This window comes from Acipenser ruthenus, chromosome 52, assembly GCF_902713425.1.
Source record: "Acipenser ruthenus chromosome 52, fAciRut3.2 maternal haplotype, whole genome shotgun sequence".
Classification (NCBI taxonomy): domain Eukaryota; kingdom Metazoa; phylum Chordata; class Actinopteri; order Acipenseriformes; family Acipenseridae; genus Acipenser; species Acipenser ruthenus.
Window position 1 is genome coordinate 8,088,746 of NC_081240.1, and position 21,233 is coordinate 8,109,978.

Here is a 21,233-nt window from a genome sequence, read left to right on the forward strand (position 1 = left end):
GTGAGACAGAGAGGCTGACAATTTCACGACAAACAAAACTTAACTGTGCTGATTTCCTGGAATTGTGTAACACTCTAAGAGGCGGAGTTTGGTGGAGTTTGATCTTCGTGGGCATTAATCCACATCTCAAAGTCCATTAGTCCTCAACCACAAACTGAGCACCAATGGCTTTCTTCTCTCCAGTTCAAAGCAAGCTTGAGGAACAAGGTCTGCTAACCCCCTAAGAGAATGTGAAGGGTGGTCCCTCCAGTCCAGGCGAGGCTGTATATTATGAGAACTAGACATGTTCTAGTGTTATCAGACAGGGTGTGTATGTTACTGACATACTCATTTATTACAGTGCTGATTTCATGAGTTAAAACCATTTTATACAGAACAGACACTCAAACAAAGCTTACAATCAAGGGACCTACTTTTCAAATCTGTGCACTATTTGTTTTATTCATTTCAGACAATGTCTTCCCTCTCATCAGCAGAACATCATTCTCTCAAGTCCCTTCTTGTTTTGCTGTTGCTCGTTTTGTTTTCCACACTTCTTTATTTCCACTCTCTTTGACTCAGGTGAAGCCCATTGATCCTGCAGCCCCCACACTGGTTTCCTCTCCCCGTTCACTTCCTTCCTTCCTGTGTTACAGGTAATAGGACCCCACCTCCTCACCCCCTTCATCAAACATTTCAAAGAGATTTCATTTCAATCAGCCATGCTGCTGTGTTTTCATGAACAGATACAATTGGTCATTTTGAAAACTCTCCTGATAGATAGAAATTAATGAACACTCATGGGCACCACACTGAGGTTAAAGGTTTAAACGTCATCATGTTCTTTACATTTCTTACCTGATGAGGATTTTCTATGGCTGTTTCTGATTAGATTTTATTCACCATGCTTACTAACTATTCCAGCAAACACTGCTTCTGAAAAGACTCCTGGAGGCTGATTGTGGGGAAGCGTATGGCTGTTGCATGGGCTGCAGTGCACAATGCTTACCCTGTGGACTTCAGTGCCCAGCGCACCACCAATATGCTTCCCCACCTCGTTTCCACACAATCAGCCTGGACAAGAGTTTTCAGAGGCTATTCTTGCTGGAATACTTAGTAAGCATTTCAAATAAAGATCTAAGCAAAAATCATGTTGAATCATTCAGAATACACATACTAGGATATTAAAGATCAGACATGTAATATTAAGAATATATAGATGATATAAACAATAGCTTAATTTAAATGACCTATTTTGAATGATATTTATTTAAGAAAAAAACTTTTACATGCAGTTATTGCTGATCAAATTTAAAACCAATAAATTGTTTTGACAAATTGAAAATTATATTTCTTATATAAACATGAATACAACCTTATTTATTCATTTTAAATAAGTTTATTTATGAATTTTCATTGTGAAAGTAAAATAAATAGCAATCTGACAATCTTTAGCTTGTATTTGAAGACGATGCTATTATCTTTTCAGACGCACCAATATATTTAGAAAGCGAGGGATCTGAGTGGGTAAAATGGACAGAAATGCCCCCACTTCAGTTCTCAATTGTTTTTGGAGGGGAGGGGAGTTTTCTTATTCAACAAGGAGAACAAGTGGAATAACAAGAACAAGCTTGTTTCCATGTTTAGACTGTCCATTTCTCCTGATTTATCACAGTATTAACAATGTGTTTGACTGCTGTGTTAGAGTGTCTAGTTCTGTACAGGAATATAAGAAGGATGGAACTCCAGCCATCGGAATAGTTGTGTCAATACCCTCGATTCACCATGAAGTGTGATCCTGGGCTGGAATCACAATATGTGCTACTGCTGTTTCTGTTGAAATGATACAGAGACAGGGATGGGTTTCACAAGAAACAAAACTTATCTGTGTTTCTGAACTCCAGGAGTTATATAAACCTCTAAGAGGCGGGGTTTGGGACTGAGGACAGGTTTAGACAAGCAGGCTGAGCAGAGACTGCTGAATCAGTGTGAGAGGGGCAGAGATATACTGAGAGTCCTCGATTTCTCTCCAGTAGAAAGGAAAAATCTCTTCTGACTCACTCCAGGATTTCTCATGCAAACCCCATCACATGTCCAGTATATAGGACTGGGTTCTTGGAAGGAGGTGGGATGTTTGTGTGCCAGTGTCCCGCCCGCATTCAGAGTCTCTACTGGGAATGGGCCTGTCCCATTGGGAGAAAGCTTCAGTCTTGAAGGAGCGCTGTTACAGAGGGTGCCATTCTCAAACTCCTGTCCCACTCTCTCCTCTCCGCCCCTCTCACACTGATTCAGCAGAGTCTGCTCAGCCTGTTTTTCTAAACCTGTCCTCAGTCCCAAACCCCACCTCTTAGAGCTTAATATAACTCCTGGAATTCAGAAACACAGGTAAGTTTCGTTTCTTGTGAAACCCATCCCTGTCTCTGTATCATTTCAACAGAAACAGCAGAAGCACATATTGTGATTCCAACCCAGGATCACACTTCATGGTGAATCGAGGGTATTGACACAACTATTCCAATGGCTGGAGCTCCATCCTTCTTATATTCTTGTACAGAACTAGACACTCTAACACAGCAGTCAAACCCATTGTTAATACTGTGATAAATCAGGAGAAATGGACAGTCTAAACATGGAAACAAGCTTGTTCTTGTTATTCCACTTGTTCTCCTTGTTGAAGAAGAAAACTCCCCTCCCCTCCAAAAACAATTGAGAACTGAAGTGGAGGCATTTCTGTCCATTTTACCCACTCAGATTCGCAGCCAACGAATTCCCAGCTATGTTAATTCATTTTGGGGATACAAATGTGAGTTTTTTGTCCTTGGTAGGTACCCATGATAGATTATATGTGAGGCTTGTGTACAGTGTATTGCACCTTATGGCTAAGGGACAGAAAAGTCTAAGCTTAAAGCAATTGGCTATTCGATCACCAAAAGCAAAGATAACAGAAGTGTAAAAGGATGAAAAAATATCTGTGCTTTGCAAACGGCTTCATTGTTTATTTATTTATGAATTGCAAAGGGCTGCATTTTCTAATTTGTAGTAGCTTCAGTTTTTTTTTAAGCTGACTCATAAAACAACCAAACTACAAAGCACTATCATTTTATGAGTCAAATGGTAATAATTTAAAACATTGAATTAATTGTGTCACATAAAAATAAAAATAAAAATCAGTAAAGATCTCAGTAAATTATCAATAGTTGTAAGCATCTCAGTTTCTGCTAAACCTTTTTATCAAAACCTCAGTCCAAACCCCGCCTCTTAGAGCTTTATATAACTCCTGGAATTCAGAAACACAGGTAAGTTTCGTTTCTTGTGAAACCCATCCCTGTCTCTGTATCATCTCAACAGAAACAGCAGAAGCACATATTGTGATTCCAGCCCAGGATCACACTTCATGAGGAATGGAGGTTTTAAATCAGAAAGAGATGGTTTTACACAATCTGCATTGGAATCTGGCTGCATGTCTGATAATGCACATCTGTATCTGAAGAGTAATTCTCCTGTTAAGCCTGTACTATATGTGCTGCCTGAGCTCCATAAATCACTTGATAATCCACCAGTCATCCCATAGTTTCTGCTCTTGGTTCTCTCATTGAACCTCTCTCAAATTACATTGATTAGTATCTCAGACCACTAGTGGTGGAGTTCCCCTCACCTCTAAGGGATAGAAGTGTGTTAATAAGCCAACTTTCTAAAATAAGTTACAAAATCAGAACAGTATCCTTATTTCCCTTGATGTTATGAGTTTGTACATCAATATCCCACATGCAGATGGCTTTAATACATTGAGGATCTTTTTAGATAAATGAACCGCTATGCATATTCCTTCCACAGCGTGTTTGCTTGATATGGAACACATTGTTCTCACTAGAAATGATTTTGCACACGAGAACGAGATTTATTTGCAGGTACAGGGCACAGCCATGGGTGCTTCTTCTGCCCCTGAATGTGTCTTTTAATGGGATTTTTAGAGCATCACCATGTTTACTCACAACACGTTATATTCATGATATCTTTTTTTATCTGGTCTGGTGCAAGTTTTGAATTGAACGCCTGTGTGGATCATCTCAATACAAACCCCTCTTAGAGCTTCATAGAACTCCTGGAAATCAGAAATACAGGGAATTTCCATTTGTTGTTGTGAAACCGTGAGTCTCTGTCACACTGCAGGAAGAACCTGTGTCAATATTCACCTGCCATAGCACTGTCAATAGGGTGTACACCATGGGACTGATTCACCTGCTATAGCACTGTCAATAGCACAGCATGGGACTGATTCACCTGCCATAGCACTGTCAATAGCACAGCATGGGACTGATTCACCTGCTATAGCACTGTCAATAGCACAGCATGGGACTGATTCACCTGCCATAGCACTGTGAATATCACACCATGGGACTGATTCACCTGCTATAGCACTGTCAATAGGGTGCACACTATGGGACTGATTCACCTGCCAGGGATCTGGATCACAATTAAATCAGTCATGTGAGGGTCAGCCCTCTTCTCATATCACTGGTACATCAGTAGAAAGACTATTTTCACAGGTCTGCACTGTTCTGTTTGGGTAGGGGTACAGCTGTAGAAGAGGTGGGGAAGAACGATGGGTGAGAGGATACAGAAATAGCTGAACATGCGCTACAGAAATTGTTTAGTAATGATTTCCTGACATGTTTATGAGCAGGTCATTTTGAATGTACTGAAATAGAATTCTGTATTAAACTGGAAACAGTGCTCACTAGTTAAAGTACTGATACTTGTGGACAAAGACATTCTACTGAACAGAACAGCAAATCTGCACAATCTAATCCTGATTGTATTGTATACAAGGCTGAGATCTAACCCACTATAAACATGTAGTTAAATAATAACACATGCAGTCTAAACATGCCCAATGCTTCCTTGAATCACCCTTAACTTTAAAGCTCTCTCACAGAGGAACATGTTGTAAAGGACAACACGGGTTTAAAGGACAAGTCAGGAAGGATCGAGGGACATTGCGCAGCTGCACTGGAAAAGTATCATATTGATATTATTATAGTCATTGATATTGTATGTATTATTGTGTATGTGTATAAATATGTGTATTATGAAAGCATATATTAAAAATAACATTAAAATGGAAACCTCTATGCTTGGGGTACGCAGACAGCTGATAGCTCTGGAAGGGGGCATGTGACCATCATAAGTCTGGGAGCCCCTGCTCTGGAGTATAGTGATAGTGCTGCTTGAATCACTATACCTTTTCTACACTCCACAGTATTAGAAGAACAAATCTGTATCAAACTATAGCATGATTTCAATAACTCTGCCAGCTAATGCAAGTGAAGAGGATCTGGTGGCTGCTGTATGTCTTTTGAGAAGTGAAAACCCAAAGCTGAACCGTCAGTCCATTCCAGATATATCTGCAGGTGTGATGAAGGAAAAGAGCTTCATAGCTTATCATTGCAAAGCCTTTCATCACTCATGAAGAACACATGACATGTCCCTGCAGATATACTGAGAGCCCTCGATTTCTCTCCAGTAGAAAGGAAAGATCTCTTCTGACTCACTCCAGGATTTCTCATGCAAACCCATCACGTGTCCTGTATACAGGACTGAGTTCTTGGAAGGAGATGGGATTGTTTATGTGGCCAGTGTCCCGCCCGCATTCAGAGTCTCTACTGGGAATGGGCCTGTCCCATTGGAGAAAGCTTCAGTCTTGAAGGAGCGCTGTGACAGAGGGTGCCATTCTCAAACTCCAGTCCCACTCACAACTCTCTCCTCTCCGCCCCTCTCACACTGATTCAGCAGTCTCTGCTCAGCCTGCTTGTCTAAACCTGTCCTCAGTCCCAAACCCTGCGTCTTAGAGCTTTATATAACTCCTGGAATTCAGAAACACAGGGAAGTTTCGTTTCTTGTGAAACCCATCCCTTTCTCTGTATCATTTCAACAGAAACAACAGAAGCACATATTGTGATTCCAGCCCAGGATCACATTTCATGGTGAATCGAGGGTATTGACACAACTATTCCAATGGCTGGAGTTCCATCCTTCTTATATTCCTGTACAGAACTAGACACTCTAACACAGCAGTCAAACCCATTGTTAATACTGTGATAAATCAGGGGAAATGGACAGTCTAAACATGAAAACAAGCTTGTTCTTGTTATTCCACTTGTTCTCCTTGTTGAAGAAGAAAACTCCCCTCCCCTCCAAAAACAATTGAGAACTGAAGTGGGGGCATTTCTGTCCATTCTACCCACTCAGATCCCTCGCTTTCTAAATATATTGGTGCATCTGAAAAGATAATAGCACCGTCTTCAAATACAAGCTAAAGATTGTCAGATTGTCAGAGTATTTTACTTTCACAATGACAATAAATACGTTAATTAAATTTAAAATGAATAAATAAGGTTGTATTTAAGTTTTTAATAAAATAAATATGATTTTCAATTTGCACTTTAATCAAAACAATGTAATGGTTTTAAATTTGATCAGCAATAACTTCATGTAAGATTTTTTTATTAAAGAAATACAATTGAAAATTGGTTGATTAAAGTATTGTTTATATCATCTATATATTCTTAATATTGCATTTCTGATCTTTAATGTCCTAGTATGTGTGTGCTGAATGATTCAATGTGATTTTTGCTTAGATCTTTATTTGAAATGCTTACTAACTATTTCAGCAACAATTGCCTCTGAAAACTCTTGTCCTGGCTGATTGTGTGGAAACGAGGTGGGGAAGCATATTGGTGGTGCGCTGGGCACTGAAGTCTACAGGGTAAGCATTGTGCACTGCAGCCCGTGCAACAGTCATACGCTTCCCCACAATCAGCCTCCAGGAGTCTTTCAGAAGCAATGTTTTGCTGGAATAGTTATTAAGCATAGCGAATAAAATCTAATCAGAAACAGCCATTGAAAATCCTCATCAGGTAAGAAATGTAAAGAACATGATGACGTTTAAACCTTTAACCTCAGTGTGGTGCCCATGAGTGTTCATTAATATCTATCTATCAGGAGAGTTTTCAAAATGACCAATTGTATCTGTTCATGAAAACACAGCAGCATGGCTGATTGAAATGAAATCTCTTTGAAATGTTTGATGAAGGGGGTCAGGAGGTGGGGTCCTATTACCTGTAACACAGGAAGGAAGGAAGTGAACGGGGAGAGGAAACCAGTGTGGGGGCTGCAGGATCAATGGGCTTCACCTGAGTCAAAGAGAGTGGAAATAAAGAAGTGTGGAGAACAAAACGAGCAACAGCAAAACAAGAAGGGACTTGAGAAGATGATGTTCTGCTGATGAGAGGGAAGACATTGTCTGAAATGAATAAAACAAATAGTGCACAGATTTGAAAAGTATGTCCCTTGATTGTAAGCTTTGTTTGAGTGTCTGTTCTGTATAAAATGGTTTTAACTCATGAAATCAGCACTGTAGTAAATGAGTATGTCAGTAACGTACACATCCTGTCTGATAACACTAGAACATGTCTAGTTCTCATAATATACAGCCTCCCCTGGACTGGAGGGACCACCCTTCACATTCTCTTAGGGGGGGTGAGCAGTTTATACTCTGTGCCTCAAGCTTGCCCTGAACTGGGAGGGAAGAAAGCAGTTGGTGCTCAGAGACAAGTTTGTGGTTGAGGACTAATGGACTTTGAGATGTGGATTAATGCCCACGAAGATCGAACTCCACCAAACTCACTTCCCTTGTGAACTTCTGAGGATTCAGACCCACACAGAAGTGAAGGTCTAGTGCAGTCAAATACATACTGTAGCTATAGAAGGGTTACTGTGACAATGCCATTCTCAAACTCCAGTCCCACTAACAACTCTCTCCTCTCCACCCCTCTCACACTAATTCAGCAGTTTCTGCTCAGGCTGCTTGTCTAAACCTGGCCTCAGTCCAAAATCCTGCCTCTTAGAGATTTACACAATTCCAGGAAATCAGCACAGTGAAGTTTCTGTGAAATCGTCAGTCTCTCTGTCTCACTGCAGCAAGAATGGCTTCAAACTTGTGGTCAGAGGATCAGTTCAGCTGTTCACTGTGTCTGGAGCTATTGAATGACCCAGTCGCTATTCCATGTGGACACAGTTACTGTATGGGGTGTATTAAGATCTGCTGGGATCAGACTGATCATACAGGTGTGTACAGCTGCCCCCAGTGCAGAGAGACATTTACCCCAAGGCCTGTTCTGCGCAGAAACACCATGCTGGCTGAAGTTGTGGAGAAATTAAAGAAGACTGTACTCAATCCTCCTCCTGCTCAAAGTTATGCTGGACTTGGAGATGTGCCGTGTGATTTCTGCACTGGGAGAAAGTTCAAAGCTGTGAAATCCTGTTTGACGTGCCTGGCCTCTTACTGTGAAACACACGTAATGTCTCACAGTGAAGTTACAACATTAAAGAGACACAAGCTGATCAATGCAATTGGAGATCTGGAGCAGAAGCTTTGTGATGAACACCAACGAGTTTTGGAGGTCTTCTGTAGAACCGATCAGGCGTGTATTTGCTGGCTGTGTACACAAAATAAACACAAGAGCCATGATACAGTCTCAGCTGAGGCAGAAAGGAGTGTGAAACAGGTAAGGGTTTGAACCATTTCCTTGTAGCTATCCTAGAAGATAAGAATTCCCAGGGATATTTAACATGTCTGTTTACTAGGTTATAGAGTTTCACATCAGATCAGATTTTAATTGTATATTAAGAGCTATTTAGAGAGCCCTAGTTTTTTAATTGCTCTATCTAAACTATGATGTACTACAATGTATTTCAGGGTGTGACAGGGGTGTTGTTACAGGTGTGGCTATCGCCGATTGACAGGAGAGACACAGGAGGTTTTCTTTGATACAAAAAACACAAAACATTCAAAACAAAACACTGCTTGAAAACAACTAGAAAATTTCTTGATTTATAATTTAATAAATATACACTATTTACACGTGCAGGACCTCAGTCCTGCCTCACAGGGTAGAAGGATTTGTTCAGCTGTTTTGTGGTGCATTGGAATTTATAGTGTAAAATTAGCATCATTTATATTCCTAGAGTTTTTCTATATGTATCTTGTGACTTAATAAAATCATATATCAGTTTAATTGTTTAAGATATTATAGTTTTATTGTTTAGACTGTTTAAAAATAACATTCCCAGCAAAGACAAGCACATAATTTAAAAAAGCAAAAAAATCACCAAGATTAATTGAGAGGAACGATAGTTCCTCACGCAAAGTTAAAGGAAGAACTGCCAGTGACTCTCTCTACAGCACGGATAGTTTACGTGTTTTCAGGGTTGTAGCGCAGCAAAAGTAAATCAGACAAAAGCACCATTTCACTTTTAATTTGTAGTTTCCAACACTCTTATGTGAAATGTAGAAAAAAGTAAATACCTGTCTGTGGCAGGATGACAGAGATTTGAGGCTCAGAGACAGTGAAAGGGGCAAAATAATGATCTTTATTAAACAAAAAAATAATCAAATAAATAAGCACAAGGGCCAACAAAAAGGTTCAAATACAAATAATACACGTGACAACTTACAAAATAAATGGTCAGGTTCCAAGGCTTTTCAAACAAAACACTCCCTCCTTCCAAACACAAAACTCCCCAAAACCCAGCACTCCCAAACAGAAAAAAACACCTCCACACAAAGGGTTTCACCTGCCCTTTATACTCTGTGGCTGGAGCCCAATTAACTAATAATTAACAATTAAGCACTTAAGGCTCCAGCCACATTCTCACATGTATTTTCACAGGGAGGAACTTAACCCCCTCCCTGCTGATCCACACCAAAACAAGAATCAAAAAAACATAATGAAAACAGTAAAAATAACAACAATAACAAACACAAATTTATAGGGGCGAGCTAGCACCCCATCACACTGTCATACAGTAAGAGAAACAAGTCACCAAAGGAAGGTAACATTTTTTTTTACATTTCTTCACAATTTGCAATTCTGTTTTAAATTCCACGAGTGTGTGAATCCTCCTATTGAACTGTAATATAGCTTGAAATCCCACGAGCAAGAACAAACCTCCGTTTCTAATTGTAATCTCGTTTCAAATCTCACAAGCGTGTGCAATCCTACAATAGAAATGCAGGAATGTGCTGCCACTCAGTTTAAAGTATTCAGAATGAATCAATGAGAGATACAAGTCAGGAAGGAGGGACATTGCCCGACTGCTATGAGAAATGTTTTTTTAGGTTTTAGGTTATTTTATTGTATTTTTTCACATGGAAAGGGGTGAAGTCAATGTGAATTGAGTAACCATGTCCAGTGTTTGTCTGGTGTTTATTGGGTATAAACTGATTTCATTGTTTTGTATCAGGGCTGTTTTATCTGTGTTTATCAGATAAAACCAGAAATCAGAAGCCCTAAATATCCATTAAAGAGAATGCTGCTTCAGTTTCTTAGGTGCTTGACAAAACAAACATGTAACACATGCTAGATCAGCCATCATTCACTGTTACTAGTATGAAACAGTACCATCTAATGGACAGCTACTGTGGGTCAAGTGTCCTTTTGTATTGCTGGCAGCTGTGCACTAGATGGTGTTGTATCTTACTACTATACACACGTTGTCTGATCTAGCCTGTGTTACAGGTGTCTATGGCCTGCAACTAGAACTGAAGACAAAATATATTTGACTCAGAATTATTGCACACATTGTAAAGAGGTAAGGGGACAAGAAAACATAAAATATATTTCAACTAAAATGATTCTATCAGTTTCAATAGCATACTTAAACAGGCATGTGTTGGGTGTGACAGGATATCACTCAATGCTCCATCAGAAATGTCACTGTGATTCTACACAGAAGCAGCTGGAAGAGACACAGACAGAAATACAACAGAGAATCCAGGAGAGGCTGAAAGACGTGGAGGAGCTGAAACAGGCTGTGGGGTCACTGAAAGTGGGTATTGACAAAAGGGGGATTATTATTATTATTATTATTATTATTATTATTATTATTATTATTATTATTATTATTAACAGATTGACTGGAACACATCTACAGAAATTTACTCTTTATGCCTGATGTGTTTTTGATATCAATACTAACCATGTCTCCTCTACTGTGTTCTTTCACTCAGAGATCTGCATGCATAGAAATAAAGGAAAGTGAGAAGATCTTTACTGAGCTGATCCGATACATTGAGAAGATCCACACTGAGGTTATTGAGCTGATTGGAGCTAATGAGAAGGCTGCAGTGAATCAGGCAGAAGGACGCATGAAGAAACTGGAGCAGGAGATTGCTGAGCTAAGGAGGAGAAATGCTGAGCTGAAACAACTTTCAGAGACAGAGGATCACATCCATTTTCTACAGGTAACATCACTGCTTGTTAGAAAATCTCAAGTCCACAACTGGGACGGTTTCAGACAGACCTCTCCAGTTGAATGAATCCTTGCTTTTCCCCAGGAATGTTTTGGACCCCATTCTGTTTCACTGAAAACTCCTTTTCTCCACTTTCCTGTTGTAGAATTTCCAGTCTCTCTGTGCCCCTCCTGAAGCTGGAGACTTACCCAGCGTTACTGTCAATACAGACATCTCTTTTGAGGCTGTGAGGAAAGCTGTATCTGAACTTAAAGACCATATTGAGGACTTCTGCAAGGGGGAATTAGTCAAAATAACCACAACAGGTTGGTGTGAAATAGATTCCTTTGGTAGAGATTTCTCAAATAGACCATGGCTTGAGGAGGGACAGGACTTGCAAGACATTAATAAAGACCTCTTGCAGATTGCTGGTTATATAAATAATGTAGTTTTGAGAAGGGAGGAGGCAGCAGGGAGGAGGGAGCATGAAAGAGTGAGTAAGGAAGAGGAAGCATGTAAGTGGGAGGAGGCAACATGGAGGAGGGAGCAGGGAGGAAGGAGCAGGGAGTGATGAAGCAGACTGGAGGGAGAAGGGTGCATGCAGGAGGGAGCAGGTAGGTGGTAGGAGGGAGGAGGTAGAAGGGAGCAGGAAGGATGGAACAAGGACTGATGAAGCAGGGAAGATGGAGTGATTTGAGGTTGGAGCAGGCAATGACTGCTGTATGTTTGATGCACAAGGGTGTCCTAATATGTACACTATACTGCTGGGTAAAGATATGTGATGGAGAGGAAGGAACACAAGACTCCAGTGCAGTGGCAGACGTGTTCACATTGACTTTGGCTGCTGCACTGATACGGAAGGAATACATATTCATGACCGTGGATGAGCCCAATTGAAAAAAGCTGCTATCCAGTTAATATAACGTTATAACTACATTAATAACATACGCATACAAACACCTTACAGTACGCTGCTAAAGAATAATAATCACACTTAGATGAATAATGTATAAAGAGATATTAAAAAAAACATGTCTATATATGTAACACCTATTATTATTATTATTATTATTATTATTATTATTAGGAGGGAATATTGAGGACCCGCCGCAGCAATACAGTGTTGATGACATCCTTAAACTTGATTTCAACTTGATATTACAGAAGAAAATAAAAGATTCAGGATTTATTATTATTATTATTATCATTATTATTATTATTATTATTATTATTATTATTATTATTATTATTATTATTTAGTTGTATTTATGAGAAATATAAAAACATATTATTATTTCTATTAAATGTGTGTGTGTGTGTGTGTGTGTGTGTGTGTGTGTGTGTGTGTGTAAACATTATTTTTTAAACTATAATAACATTCCACTGAGGCTCTCAGTGATGAAGTATTACGATTGCTTCAGCTCACATTCAGCAGTTTCCTCAGGCTGTGTGACTGACATATAATCTGACCAATGAAAATGCAGAAAGGGTGGAAACGGTTGTATTATTGGCTGATCGCCCCAAAACACCAAAAATAACATCTGATAGTTGGAGCAAGGAGGAGGGAACAGGGAGCATGGAGGAGGGAGCAGGGAGAATGGAGGAGGGAGCAGGCAGGGTGAGCAGGGAGGAGGGAGGATGGAGTAGGGAGCAGGTGAGGGGAGCAGGGAGGATGGAGGAGGGAGCAGGTAGGGGGAGCAGGCAGGGGGAGCAGGGAGGATGGAGGAGGGAGCAGGGAGGAGGGATGATGGAGCAGGGAGTGAATTGAAGATGCAGCAGACAATGACTGTTGTATATGTTTCAATTCTATTTCTCTCTCTTTTTTCTGCCCAGTGAATGAAGTTGCAGTTTACAGTCTGCAGGCTCCAGAGCCAAGGAACAGAGCTGAGTTTTTACAATGTAAGTCTGTTTTCACTGAAACATTTGATTGAAAGATGGGTCACTCCATTGTGAGAAGAGCTAACACTACAGAACAGGGAGGGGTGGAGCTTGAGGGCAGCAATTATTATTATTTATTAGTAATTGTGAAGCCATTAATCTACACTCCTCTCCATCAAGTATTGGTTCAGATGAATATATGCAGAATGACTGGGGGAGGGGCATTTGTTGCCTGTTTTTCTCTCCCTAAATATCTTGGTATCCCTGAATAGATAATCATCCCATCTTTTAATACATGTACAATGCATGTGAAACCAGTTGTGGGGTAAAATGAACAGCACACAAAGAAAAACCCAGCAAGCAACACAAAAACCACCCTTGCTTCCTCAGCTACCTCTCTCTACTGAGGAGCTGAGGCCTCCTGTTATGTCAGGTGGCTGGGTGCTAATTGATTGTTAATTACTCCCACCTGACACAATAAACCTGGGCAGGGAGGGGAATTTAACCCCATCCCTGCCAATATTTAAAAGGGAGTTTCTCATGAATACAGATAGCCCCGGCACCACATAGATAACACGGACATAAACAAACAAGATAGCTGCTTCCGCATCCAGCGCTCAAAGAACATCACAGACATTTGCAGAGCTTCTTTTAGGTGTTATAGTAATAAAATAATGACTTGGATCGCATTATTGAGGAGTTTGGTGATAAATCAAGTGATCAGGAGATGATTTATCAGTATGCACGACTATGAAGAGGTATGTGAAAAATACAGCGAACAAGGAGCGGGGCTGGAGATGCAGTACTGAGAGTCCTGTTGATATGCAGAGACTTTTAAACCTGTTTTACTGTGAAAATACTTTTAAACTGCGTGTCTAAAATAAACTGCATGTGTGAAAATAAATTGGACCTGACGCGCCTGAGACACGCTGAATAAATGGACCGAAGGGTTAAGTGAACTGTAATTGTATGCACAGTTGCATTTGATTAGTTCCAAATGAAGAAGTTTGATAAGATTGAGGAATTATAATGAACAAAACAATCAAACAGCAAGAGGGTTTAATTATGAAGAAGGGAGGAGGGAGCATGGAGGAGGGAGCAGGGAGCATAAAGGAGGGAGGAGGGAGCATAGAGGGAGCAGGGAGGAGGGTTCATAGAGGAGGGAGCAGGGAGGAAGGATAGAGGAGGGAGCAGGGAAAAGGGAGGAGGGAGGATGCAGCAGGGAGCATGCAGGAGAGATGAATTGTGACAGGGAGTTAAATTAGGTGAGATCCTTCATTTTCCATTTTAAACGTTATTCAAAAGTGTTTGTCTAGACTGATGTGAACTGGGGGAACGCTAATCAAAGGTTATCAGGTTTTATATTTATGTCATGTAAACTAGATAACTCTGCTATTCAGAAGAAGATTCTTTTTATACATGGGATATAAAAAGAAAAACTGTTTCATACAAGATATAGCAAAGTTATACTTAGAAAAACCATGATGTGAAACAACACAGAGCACAGAAATGACACATTTTTGCATTGTCGTTGAGACGCTAATGACTCAATAATCATCAAATGAATTTGTAAAGGGGAGGAGAAAAGGACAAAAACACAGGAAAACACAGGAAAAATTAGCATTTTGTCCCACAGAATTAGCATTTTGTCCCACAGAATGATAGTTATGTTAAATAATTTTGGAGACAAAACTTATAACTTACTGCCCCTCTATAAATATCCAGAGAAATTAGCAGCCCAACGTGATTTAACCCCTTAAATACACTGTTACTCCTTCAACTATAACACATACATTGGCATGTGTGTCAGCTGTTTTGACCCTGAAATCAGTGTTGGGCCGAGCAAATAAGAACTGAACATTGTTTAGGAGCTGCCCCTCTGTAAATATCCACAGAGAAATTAGCAGCCCAACGTGATTTAACCTCTTACATACAAAGCCAACCATTCAGTTTGGAGCAGATCAAAGTCTGAATAAGAAACAGGCGAATAAGAAGCTATCTTCAGCCTCGTGTGAAACTGGCCATTTGTGAACAGGGTTCGGGTCAATTCCTTTTTTTCAATCTCAATAACTTTTTAAAATCAATTCCCATTCCCTTTTAATCAATTCCAACACATCATTGATCACAATTGTAATTCGCAGTATTCTGTTAAAATGAGCTTCTCACAGTGGCAACACATTACATTGAATTCATTCCTGTTTGTTAGTCAATTAAATCGACTTCAGATGAAAGATGTTGAACAATCGCAACAATTATTATAATGTCTCTAAAATATCCCCCGAAGAGTCTGCAACCTCAATCCAGCTTGTAATAAAAACTAATGAACACCCACCTTAGTAAGCAAATGTTATTTTATAGTACAGTCCCGACAGACAATCCAAGAGGAACTACTTACAGCACAGCAGTCCTTCATGTCTGTATTAATAGAGGGGATCGTATCTTACAGGATCAGATATGACAGGCTCTGTATTAATAGAGGGGATCGTATCTCACAGGATCAGATATGACAGACTCTGTATTAATAGAGGGGATCGTATCTTACAGGATCAGATATGACAGGCTCTGTATTAATAGAGGGGATTGTATCTTACAGGATCAGATATGACAGGCTCTGTATTAATAGAGGGCATTGTATGTTACAGGATCAGATATGACAGGCTCTGTATTAACAGAGGGGATCGTATCTTACAGGATCAGATATGACAGGCTCTGTATTAATAGAGGGGATCGTATCTTACAGGATCAGATATGACAGGCTCTGTATTAATAGAGGGGATCGTATCTTACAGGATCAGATATGACAGGCTCTGTATTAATAGATGGCATTGTATGTTACAGGATCAGATATGACAGGCTCTGTATTAATAGAGGGCATCGTATCTTACAGGATCAGATATGACAGGCTCTGTATTAATAGAGGGCATCGTATCTTACAGGATCAGATATGACAGGCTCTGTATTAATAGAGGGCATCGTATCTTACAGGATCAGATATGACAGGCTCTGTATTAATAGAGGGGATCGTATCTTACAGGATCAGATATGACAGGCTCTGTATTAATAGAGGGGATCGTATCTTACAGGATCAGATATGACAGGCTATGTATGAATAGAGGGGATCGTATCTTTCATTGGTCAGATTATATGTCAGTCACACAGCCTGAGGAAACTGCTGAATGTGAGCTGAAGCAATCGTAATACTTCATCACTGAGAGCCTCAGTGGAATGTTATTATAGTTTAAAAAATAATGTTTACACACACACATATATACACACACACACACACACACGCACACGCACACACACACTGCCCCATGCAGTATTTTTATAATCTCTGGTGAATTCCATAAAGAATTGTACTTAAAATAGCAACAACTTTGATAACGTGAACACAGTTTAAATTAAGGTTTGCAATGTGTGAGACAGTACAGAGAAACCCGCAATTGCTGTGGTCTGTACTAGGAGTGATACGCGACTGCAACCAAAGAGAACACTTTGAACTTGTAACTTAAAAACAGCACATTCCCTTTCACGTACGAAATGGGTATCCACCCCTTTAAAAAAAAATTAAAAAAAGAAACTCTTCTGATAATAAGCTGATGTTTCCTGTAGTTTTTCAGGTGTTGTGGAGCTGAATACTTCTTCAATGCAGAGTGTCATTCCTGTTTTGTTTTTGTTTTGTTTTTTTGTCGTCAGGGTTTCCGTGGCAATTGTTAGGGAGCGTGTTAAAATGACGCGCTTTCACATTTCTATTTTTCCATTTCTGTGTTCACGGGTTTGTTCTGAGGGTGGTTGTTTTTGCTCACATTTCTGTGAACCCTTTTTGTGTGAAGTGGATTCCCTTCAGTCCGAATCAGAGTGTATTTCAAAGCCCGTTGATGTGGGTCCGGGTGATTTTTCGGGTGTCCGGTTTCTCCATGTTCGCGGTGACTCCCTCATGGAAATGCAGCTCTGTCCTCAGATGGGATGCGGAGCGGCTGTTGCCGCGGTGGTTCTGATGTTGGAAACGTGGGTTTCTCTTGGATTGATCAGGGAGGGCTGGACGGGTTTCTTTATCAAGCGCTCCCGAGAGGATTGTGGGATGTGTTGCTGTTTAATATAACGTTATAACTACATTAATAACATACGTGTACAGACACCTTACAGTACGCTGCTAAACAATAATAATCACACCAAGCTGAATAATGTATAAAGAGATATTTAAAAAAAAAACATGTCTATATATGTAACAACTATTATTATTATTATTATTATTATTATTATTATTATTATTATTATTATTATTATTATTATTATTTAGTTGTATTTATCAGAAATATAAAAACATTATTATTTCTATTAGTTGTGTGTGTGTGTGTGTGTGTGTGTGTGTGTGTGTGTGTGTGTGTGTAAACATTATTTTTTAAACTATAATAACATTCCACTGCGGCTCTCAGTGATGAAGTTTCATGATTGCTTCAGCTCACATTCAGCAGTTTCCTCAGGCTGTGTGACTGACATATAATCTGACCAATGAAAATGCAGAAAGGGTGGAAACGATTGTATTATTGGCTGATCGCCCCAAAACACCAAAAATAACGTCTGATAACTGGTGGAGCAAGGAGGAGGGAACAGGGAGCAGGGAGGAGGGAACAGGGAACAGGGAGGAGGGAGCAGGGAGAATGGAGGAGGGAGCAGGCAGGGGGGAGTAGGGAGGAGGAGGAGGGAGAAGGGAGGATGTAGGAGGGAGCAGGGAGGATGTAGGAGGGAGCAGGCAGGGGGAGCAGGGAGGATGGAGGCGGGAGCAGGCAGGGGGGAGCAGGGAGGAGGGAGCAGGGAGGAGGGAGCAGGGAGGAGGGAGCAGGCAGGGGGGAGGAGGGAGCAGAGAGGAGGGATGATGGAGCAGGGAGTGATTTGAAGATGCAGCAGACAATGACTGTTGTGTATGTTTCAATTCTATTTCTCTCTCTTTTTTCTGCCCAGTGAATGAAGTTGCAGTTTACAGTCTGCAGGCTCCAGAGCCAAGGAACAGAGCTGAGTTTTTAAAATGTAAGTCTGTTTTCACTGAAACATTTGATTGATTGAAAGATGGGTCACTCCATTGTGAGAAGAGCTAACACTACAGAACAGGGAGGGGTGGAGCTTGAGGGCAGCAATTATTATTATTTATTAGTAATTGTGAAGCCATTAATCTACACTCCTCTCCAACAAGTATTGTTTCAGATGAATACATGCAGAATGACTGGGGGAGGGGCATTTGTTGCCAGTTTTTCCACTCAGACCTTTCTCTCCCTAAATATCTTGGTGTCCCTGAATAGAAAATCATCCCATCTTTTAATACATGTACAATGCATGTGAAACCAGTTGTGGGGTAAAATGAACAGCTATCCCTCCCAGTCATCCTGTGCTGGTAGTAAATGTATATTGCAGTATCACTGCACTTGTGGGACGGATTGCTCATTAAAATATTAGACAGATATTTGAAGAGTGGATGATATTCTATTGAAGATATTTAGTAAGCAAGGGGTCTGAGTGGGTAAAATGGCAACACATACCCTGTAGGAACATTAAGTGAACTGTAATTGTATGTAGAGTTGCATTTGATGGGTTCCAATTGAAGAAGTTTGATAAAATGTAGGAATTATAATAAACAAAACAATCAAACAGGAAGAGGGTTTAATTATTAGCAGCAGCAGTTTATTGAAGACAGAAAAATAAAAAGGGAGAACTTATCCAAAGTCAGAAATAAATCTCAAGTAAGAATTATAGATCAAATCTATTATCAACCTTAATTATTACACTCTAAATATACTTGTCTATAAAAAGCAGGGAGGAGGGGGCAGGGAGCCTGGAGTAGGGAGCATGAAGGAGGGAGCAGGGAGGAAGGGGCATAAAGAATGGAGCAGGGAAAAGGGAGGAGAGGATGCAGCAGGGTCCATGCAGGAGAGAGGAGGGAGCATAAAGAAGGGAACAGGGAGGAAGGAGCATATAGGAGGAAGCAGGGAGGAGGGAGCATGGAGGAAGGAGGAGGGATCATACAGGAGGGAGTACGGAGGCAGGAGCAGGGATGATTGAGCATAGATGGAGGAGGGAGCATGGAGGAGGAGCAGGGAGAAGGGAGCATATAGGAGAGAGCAGGGAGGAGGGAGCAACAGGACAGAGGAGGGAGAAGGCAGCAGGGAGGAGGGAGCAGTAGGGAGCATACAGGAGGCAGCGGGGAGCATAGAGGTGGAGGGAAGAGGGAGGAGGGAGCATACAGGAAGGAGAGGGGAGCATACAGTAGGGAGCAGGGAGCAGTAGGGATCATACAGGAGGGAGCAGGGAGGAGGGAGCATACAGGAGGGAGTATGGAGGGGGCAGCAGTGTGGAGTAGCGGTTAGGGCTCTGGACTCTTGACCTGAGGGTTGTGGGTTCAATCCCCAGTGGGGGACACTGCTGCTGTACCCTTGAGCAAGGTACTTTACCTAGATTGTTCCAGTAAAAACCCAACTGTATAAATGGGTAATTGTATGAAAAAATAATGTGATATTTGTATAATGTGAAATAATGTATAATGTGATATCTTGTAACAATTGTAAGTCGCCCTGGATAAGGGCGTCTGCTAAGAAATAAATAATAATAATAATAATAATAATAATAATAATAATAATAATAATAATAATAATAATAATAATAATAATAATTGAGGAGGGAGCATACAGGAGGAAGTATAGAGGGAGGAGGAAGCAGGGAGGATAGATCAGGGAGGAGAGATCAGGGAGGAGGGAGCATGTAGAAGGAGAGGAAGGATGAGGGAGCATAGAAGAGGGAGGAGGGAGCATAGAGGAGGGTGCAGGGACTGGTGAAGCAGGAAGGAGGGAGTGATTTGAGGATGCAACAGACAATGACTGATTTGACTTTTCTAACCGTCTCTCCTCTACCTGTCCTCTTCTCTTCAATCAGATTCCTGTCAGCTCACACTGGACCCCAACACAGTCCATAGAAACCTCTGTCTGTCTGAAGGGAACAGAAAGGTGACATGGAGGAGAGAGACCCAGAGATATACCGATCACCCAGAGAGATTTGATAGCTGGCCCCAAGGACTTTGCAGAGAGGGTTTGTCTGGGACTTGCTGTTACTGGGAGATTGAGTGGAGTGGGGGATGGCCTGATATAGGACTCACATATAAAGGAATCAGCAGGAAAGGAGGGGATCGTTCCTGTCGCCTTGGATTCAATGACAAGTCCTGGAGTTTGTCCTGCTCTGATTCCAGTTACACTGCCCGGCACAATAACAATGAAACTGCAATAACTGCCCCCCACTCCCCCAGAATAGGAGTGTATCTGGACTTTAATGCCGGCACGCTGTCCTTTTATGGCGTCTCTGACACAATGACCCTCCTGCACAGATTCCAAACCACATTCACTGAGCCGCTCTATCCTGGGTTTAGGCTTTGGGTTTATGATTCCACTGTAACAATCTGCCAACTGAACTAGACTGTTTTGTGTTGTAAGAAACCCTTTGTATTGAACTCCCTGTCTGTCCTCTCCACTCCTCGGGTGAAGGGAATGTTCAATCTGACACAACTTTGGATGAAAGTTAGGGGGTAAAACGGCGCCACCTGCAGAGCGAAACAAGGTAAATTATTGGTTTTTAGAAATGAATGAATTTCATACGAAATAACTTTTTTTTTTTAAGAATTGTTATGTTTTATATATATTTAAAGAAATGGCATCCAATAGTCAGTGCTGTAACAGTTTTTAAAATAGTGAACTTAATTTGCTTTATTATATCTGTTTTTGTTCTTTGATTTCCATAAAATGTTTGTTCTGTTTATTTTTTTCAGATTTTAGTAATGTGATTTAATAAAAAAATTAATTTGATTAACTGACTTTTTCTTTTTTATTAATACTCATTAACACGGTTTTTCAAATGAGAATGAAAAAGAGGGGAATGAGAAAGAAATAGATATTATTATTATTATTATTATTATTTATTTCTTAGCAGACGCCCTTATCCAGGGCGACTTACAATCGCAAGCAAATACAAATACATTCAAGTGTTACAATACAAGTCATACAATAAGAGCAAGAAATACAATAATTTTTTTCAAGTGTGACAAACC

General features: G+C 40.5%; 1 protein-coding gene across 1 annotated transcript; it reads left to right on the plus strand.

Annotated features, from left to right (window-relative positions):
• Nucleotides 1-7,953: 7,953 nt before the first annotated feature.
• LOC117969063 (tripartite motif-containing protein 16-like) lies at nt 7,954-20,851 on the plus strand. Its single transcript, XM_059016377.1, has 6 exons — nt 7,954-8,552; nt 10,780-10,869; nt 11,051-11,284; nt 11,439-11,598; nt 13,106-13,171; nt 20,072-20,851. Exons 1-6 carry the CDS (start codon nt 7,965-7,967, stop codon nt 20,602-20,604), a joined length of 1,671 nt encoding a protein of 556 aa, XP_058872360.1. The 5' UTR covers nt 7,954-7,964; the 3' UTR covers nt 20,605-20,851.
• Nucleotides 20,852-21,233: the final 382 nt, after the last annotated feature.

Bases quoted from the DNA above. Each gene is read 5' to 3' on its own strand.
- LOC117969063 (XM_059016377.1), top strand. From the start codon at position 7,965: ATGGCTTCAAACTTGTGGTCAGAGGATCAGTTCAGCTGTTCACTGTGT. The intron at 10,870-11,050 runs GTGGGTATTGAC...TCTTTCACTCAG, and splicing joins AGGCTGTGGGGTCACTGAAA to AGATCTGCATGCATAGAAAT. The intron at 11,285-11,438 runs GTAACATCACTG...TTCCTGTTGTAG, and splicing joins ATCACATCCATTTTCTACAG to AATTTCCAGTCTCTCTGTGC.